Genomic DNA, 5,398 nt, shown 5'->3' with positions numbered 1-5,398 from the left:
GAGCAAGGGACCATCCAAAGCTCAGGACTGCCCATGGCATCGGTGCCTGGGGGGTTGGCTGAGTGCTGCATCTCTGCTGGGGTACCATCCATCAGGAGCCGATGCTGAATGTGTCCCCAAAACTGTTATTCTTGGAAAGGTTTGCTCCTTGCCAGCTGCTCCATCTTCCCCAGGTTTCCTGTGCTGACACCTCCTCTGAGAGAGCACGGCAGGAGCTGAGAGTGGTTTATTCCCCTTCCCCAGCCCCTAATTTAGGGCCATTGCCTCTTTCAGATCACCAGAAGCTGGAACGAGAAGCTCGGATCTGCCGTCTCCTGAAGCACCCCAACATCGGTAAGCACACCCTGCTCCCTCCACATGCCAGGTGGAGAGCTGGGCAAACCTCCCTGTGCTCCATGTCCATGCTCCATGTCCATGCTCTGTGCCCAGCTCCGTGCCTGGCTCCACTGCCTGCCGGGGTTTGGGGGTCCCCATCAATGACCCAGCCCTGCCTGCAGCAGCACAGGCTGTTTGTCCTTCCCTCATGCACCAGCCACCTTGGAGAGATGGAGAAGGGGCTCAGAGGGAGCCCACTCTGTTGATCCATGGAGCCATCCCTCCTCTTCCTCATGGAGAGGCAGCATCTTCAAACGGGGTCATGGGAAGAAAGGTCTCCACCGAGTGCAGGGGGATTGAAGTAGGTCCTACCTAACCCACTTGGCCATAGCTCCCTGGGGAAGAAGCAGGGCCCCAGAAGGCTGCAAGGGACTATTTTTACTCCTCTCCTCTCCCCTCCTCGGGTGCTGTATTCCTCTGCATGCTCCAAAAAGCGGCTGCAGCTCCGAGCAGCAGCAGCGGCAGCGCGGGGCGTGTAGGAGGAGCGATGGCGGGGGGAAGCGAAGACTTTCCCACCGACCGTCCATCTGAGAGTAGCCTCCTTCGGAAAAGCTGTTTCAGGAAAACTCCTGAGCCCCTGCAAAAGACAAAAATAGGCCAGAAGGAGAGAGAGAGAGAGAGGGAGAGGGAGAGGGGAGGGGAAAAAACTGCAGTAAAAAAAAAAAATCCCAAACCCAGCCTTGAGAGTGGTGCTGATGCAGACTGTCTGTCCTTGGGGATGGTCCAGCAGCAGGAGCAGGGATGAACCCCTTCTCCCCAGCGCTGCATCCTGGGATGTGCCAACCCTGGTGGGATTGTGAAGCTTTTGGGAAAGCATTCTGGGGTAGGACAGGAGCTCTGCAGCCCTCGTATCCCGTAGCCCTCTTATCCCTCATCCAGGAGCTGGGAGGTTTCTCCTTTGGCTGAGCTCCTCACTGCTCCCAGGGGTCTGGATCTGTCCTTTCCCAGGAACCATCAGCAGATCCAGGGATCCAGACCTGGGACCAGCCACTGGGATCAGCCATGCGGCTCCTGCCCCATAAATATTCCAGTTCAGAAAAAGCCTGTCAGCTTCCATCTGTCTCAGGCAGACAGCTGTGTGGCAGGTCTCCCCTGCACTGCCGGGATGCTGGACCCCAACGGATCTGGCCAGTGTCCTTCCCCTGCCTCTGCTCTGGTGGGAGGGATGCTGCCCACACAGTCCAGCCTCCCCTGGTCAGAGCAGCAGCCAGGGCCTTTCCTCTGCACCAAAATACACGGGGGTGTTGCTGAGACCCAAAGGAAATGCTCTGTCAATTGTGTGAATAGTGAGAAGTGATAAAAATGGAGGAATCCACCCCAGGAAGACTTGCAGGACGGTAGCTGGGCCATGCAGCTGGAGTTCCCCAGGCTCCCAGCCTGGCCTCAGCTTTTCCTTAGAGCTGTCTTCCTCCCTCCCCTCTCCATCACCTGCCCCTGGGGCTGGCGGGGTCGCCGAGGACAGAAAACCCTCACTGCACAGGCTTGGAAGGGGTTAACGGCAAAAGATACTAAAATCTGGCTGCTATTTATACCCAGGAGGCTCTTTTCCACCCCCCCACCCTACACCCTCACCCACCCCACTGCTCCTGCTGCCTGGAAACTTGGGCTCCAGCTTCCCTTGCGTGCAGCACAAGGCGGTTAATTACCCACCCAGGAGCTGGAACGAGCTGTGCTGCTGAGACCAGCCCTAACGAGAGGAAGAGGAGCCATCGCTGCCAGGAGCATGGAGCAGGCCAGGCAGAAAACCCCTCTCCATCCCTCCTTGGCAGGAGCACCCCAGCTGCCGAGGGGCTCTGCTGGCTCCACACTCATTCCCTGCAGCGTGGGGGGGTCCCTCTGTATCCCATGGGAATGCTGTGGTGCAGCCACGGGCTTGGAGGAACCATCCTGCAGCATGTCCAGAGGAAAACATTGCAGAGAAAGCCATACATGGGTGGTTGAGGGCAGGTCCAAGACCCCACAGCACATCCACGGCACCCAGGAGAGCCGCTGTTTCCCAAAGCTGCACGTCCTTGCAGGGAAGTCTTGCTTTATCAAGGAAACTTTGGCTACACCTAGCCATGGAGTTTTAACTCCAGGTACCCATCATCTCCTGACCCTCAGTCCCAAAGCTGTGTCCTGCTCCTGCCTTGGCTCTCGGCACTGAGCTGGAGTGGTTTGGCCATCGCGGCTGTTCCTGTCTGTGGTCAGTAACAGGCATTTGCAGGCCCAGGCTGTGTTTAGAGCAGTGGCTCCTTCTTACACCTCCTCAGCTCCTGGCAGCCATGGGCATTGGGACTTCCCCAGGCAGGGGATATATCTGGACCATCTGCTTAGAGTTAATGATGGCCCTGTCCACACCAAACTCACCTAATCCTCCTTTGAACACTTTGGCTTCTGCAGGATCCCAGGCACAATCCCCCCCAATCCCTCTTGGGTGAGATGAAACAGGAGGAAACGTGTTTCTTCCAGCAGAGGAAGGAAGGCAGAAAAGCTGGGATTATATGTTGGAGTAAAACAGGGAGCAGATACTGATATTGGAGCACGGGGGATGTCTGTGGAGACAAGCAGTGGGGAAGAATAACCAGGGAATAAGATGAGAAAATTGTGTTGATAGACAAGACCAAGAGGAAAGATGCTGTCTGGCTCAGCAGACCTCCCCTGCCCCTTGCCCTGGCCAGGATGAGGTGATGCTGCTGGCACCTTGCTCTTAGCAGCGTCTGGATCTGCCCGCTGAGCTCGGAGGAAGGGGTTGGACCAGCAAAGCAGCATTTGATGGCCCAGGAGATGAAAGTGATGCAGCACCAGTGTCTGCACTCAGCTTTTGGGCTCGTTACATCCCCCAGCTCAGACTCGAGTCTGGAGATGTTTCCATACAGGGCTCAGCTGGTTTAGCTGTGGTAAAATGGGCTAGGAGCAAAAATTCCCACAGAATCAGTCACCTGAACATTTCCTTTTCTTCCCTGGTTTCCAAAAATCTCAAAGATGTTTAAAGTTGTATCGGGCTGGAATCAGATGAGCAGAGTGTCCTCTCTATCACACAGAGAGGAAGGGTTAAACATTTACAGCCCCAAGGAAATCAGAACAAATGTGATGTGAGAGCCAGAGGATGCTGGCTCAGTCTTTATTTGTACATCCTACCTGTCTGTGTGCCTGTCCCCTCCCTGCACACCCGCCTGCTAAGCTGTGAGTGGGGATCTCAGCCTCAATCACCAGAACCCAGCTCAGGGTGGGAGGTTGCACCCGGCTGTACCTGGCAAGATGTACCCGAGGAGCGAGGATGCTCCTTGGCGTGATGAGCGGGGTGAGATGCCAGCCCTGTGGGGACAGTGCTTCCTCTGAAGGAAACTCATCCTGTGGTGATTCCTGGATATCCCCAACCCAAGACTTCCCAAGGAGAAAAGGAAGGTCAGAAGCAGAAAATAAAAAACCCATGTTGGTGCCAGGGCCGGCAGCCCAGTGCCCTGGCTGAGCTCTCCCTGTGCCTGGGCACATCTCCTGCTGGGGCAGAGGGCTGGGCTGGGGGCACCCACCCTTGTCCAGCACCCAAGATAGCCCAGCAGCTGCCTGGGACCTCGGCCAGGCACCAGCCCCGGGCAGCCCCTGATTTGGATGTGACCTTTGAGCCTTGCACTGCTGCCAGAGGCTGGGGCCAGGGCTGGGGTCCGCTGAGCTCTCCCTGTGCCTGGGCACATCTCCTGCTGGGGCAGAGGGCTGGGCTGGGGGCACCCACCCTTGTCCAGCACCCAAGATAGCCCAGCAGCTGCCTGGGACCTCGGCCAGGCACCAGCCCCGGGCAGCCCCTGATTTGGATGTGACCTTTGAGCCTTGCACCGCTGCCAGAGGCTGGGGCCAGGGCTGGGGTCCCCTGTTGAGCAGGGACCCCTCCACCCAGCTGGTGGCAATAACAAGAGGAAGAGGAATAGCCCTGCTCTGCCCTTCCTCAGCTCCTGCTTGTGCCCAAAGGGGAGCAAAGGCGTTCCTGGGGAGCGGGGTGGGATGTGGGTGTACCCTGTAACCCTTCTGTCTCTGCCGCAGTGAGGCTCCACGACAGCATCTCAGAAGAGGGCCACCACTACCTGATATTTGACCTGTGAGTAATGGTTAAATACATCCCCTAATCCACCGCCAACTGCACGCTTCCACCCTGGGGTGACGTGCCCTGCACCCCCACAGCCCCCCCTGAGCTTTTCCCCCACCTCCACCTCACCCCAGCCTTTCTTGGGCAGGTGTCCTGTACCCCCAGTATTCCCCCCATGCCTGGTGCAGCAGCATTTTGGGGAGGTGTGTGCCAGGGCTGGGCGTGCTGTAAATCAATCCAGCTCCCTTGTGTGCTGCACTGAGCTGGCCGAGCGTGACTCTCCTGTTTTCTCACAGGGTCACTGGCGGGGAGCTGTTTGAGGACATTGTGGCCAGGGAATACTACAGCGAAGCAGATGCCAGGTGAGCATGGACACACGCTGGGCCATGGAGGGGACAGCAGTTGTCCTCTTCTCTCATGAGCTGCTCCCTCCCAGGGTCCAACGCGCCTGGCTTTCTGCAGCATGAGCTCCTTCCATGCTGGGAGGTGTTTTACAGCCGTTCCACAGCACATACTCATAAACCAGATGTGTGGAGAAAAGAAAAAAAAAGAAAAAGAAGAAAAAAAGCTCCTTTTAACTCACTCAGCTCCTGTGCCAAGAAGTGTGTGTGTTACCGCAGGGCTGGTCCCCTCCTCCAGCCAGGCAGCTGCCAGCATCGCTCGCAGCGTCCTCCTTCCCTGGGCTGGTGGCAAAGCCTGCACCTGACCTCCCCTCAAAGAACTGGGGACAGTGGGGCTCCTTGGATGGGGGACAATGAGGTCTCCTGGACTGGGGTCTGTGAGATTCCCCAGGCTGGGGACAGCGGGTTTCCCTGGACTGGGGTCAGTGAGGTTCCCTGGACTGGGGACACTGGGGGTGCCCAGACTGGGGTCAGTGAGGTTCCCTGGACTGAGGACACTGGAGGTCCCCAGACTGGGGACAATGAGTTTCCACCAGCCAGGAGCATGACAGCACAGACACCC

General features: G+C 57.6%; 1 protein-coding gene across 1 annotated transcript in view; it reads left to right on the top strand.

The window, feature by feature from the left end:
* LOC104526932 (calcium/calmodulin-dependent protein kinase type II subunit alpha) overlaps positions 1 to 5,398 on the top strand; it is a gene marked incomplete at both ends in the record, with an annotated part of 13,664 nt that overhangs the window by 2,596 nt on the left and 5,670 nt on the right. The window contains 3 exons of the mRNA XM_010170519.1: positions 274 to 333; positions 4,393 to 4,447; positions 4,732 to 4,797. Coding sequence (XP_010168821.1) covers positions 274 to 333; positions 4,393 to 4,447; positions 4,732 to 4,797 — 181 coding nt within the window. The remainder of the gene's footprint in view (positions 1 to 273; positions 334 to 4,392; positions 4,448 to 4,731; positions 4,798 to 5,398) is intronic.

This window comes from Antrostomus carolinensis, unplaced genomic scaffold, assembly GCF_000700745.2.
Source record: "Antrostomus carolinensis isolate BGI_N321 unplaced genomic scaffold, ASM70074v2 scaffold37646, whole genome shotgun sequence".
Lineage (NCBI taxonomy): Eukaryota > Metazoa > Chordata > Aves > Caprimulgiformes > Caprimulgidae > Antrostomus > Antrostomus carolinensis.
Note: the sequence above shows the minus strand (reverse complement) of the source record. Positions and strands in the feature narration are given on the sequence as shown.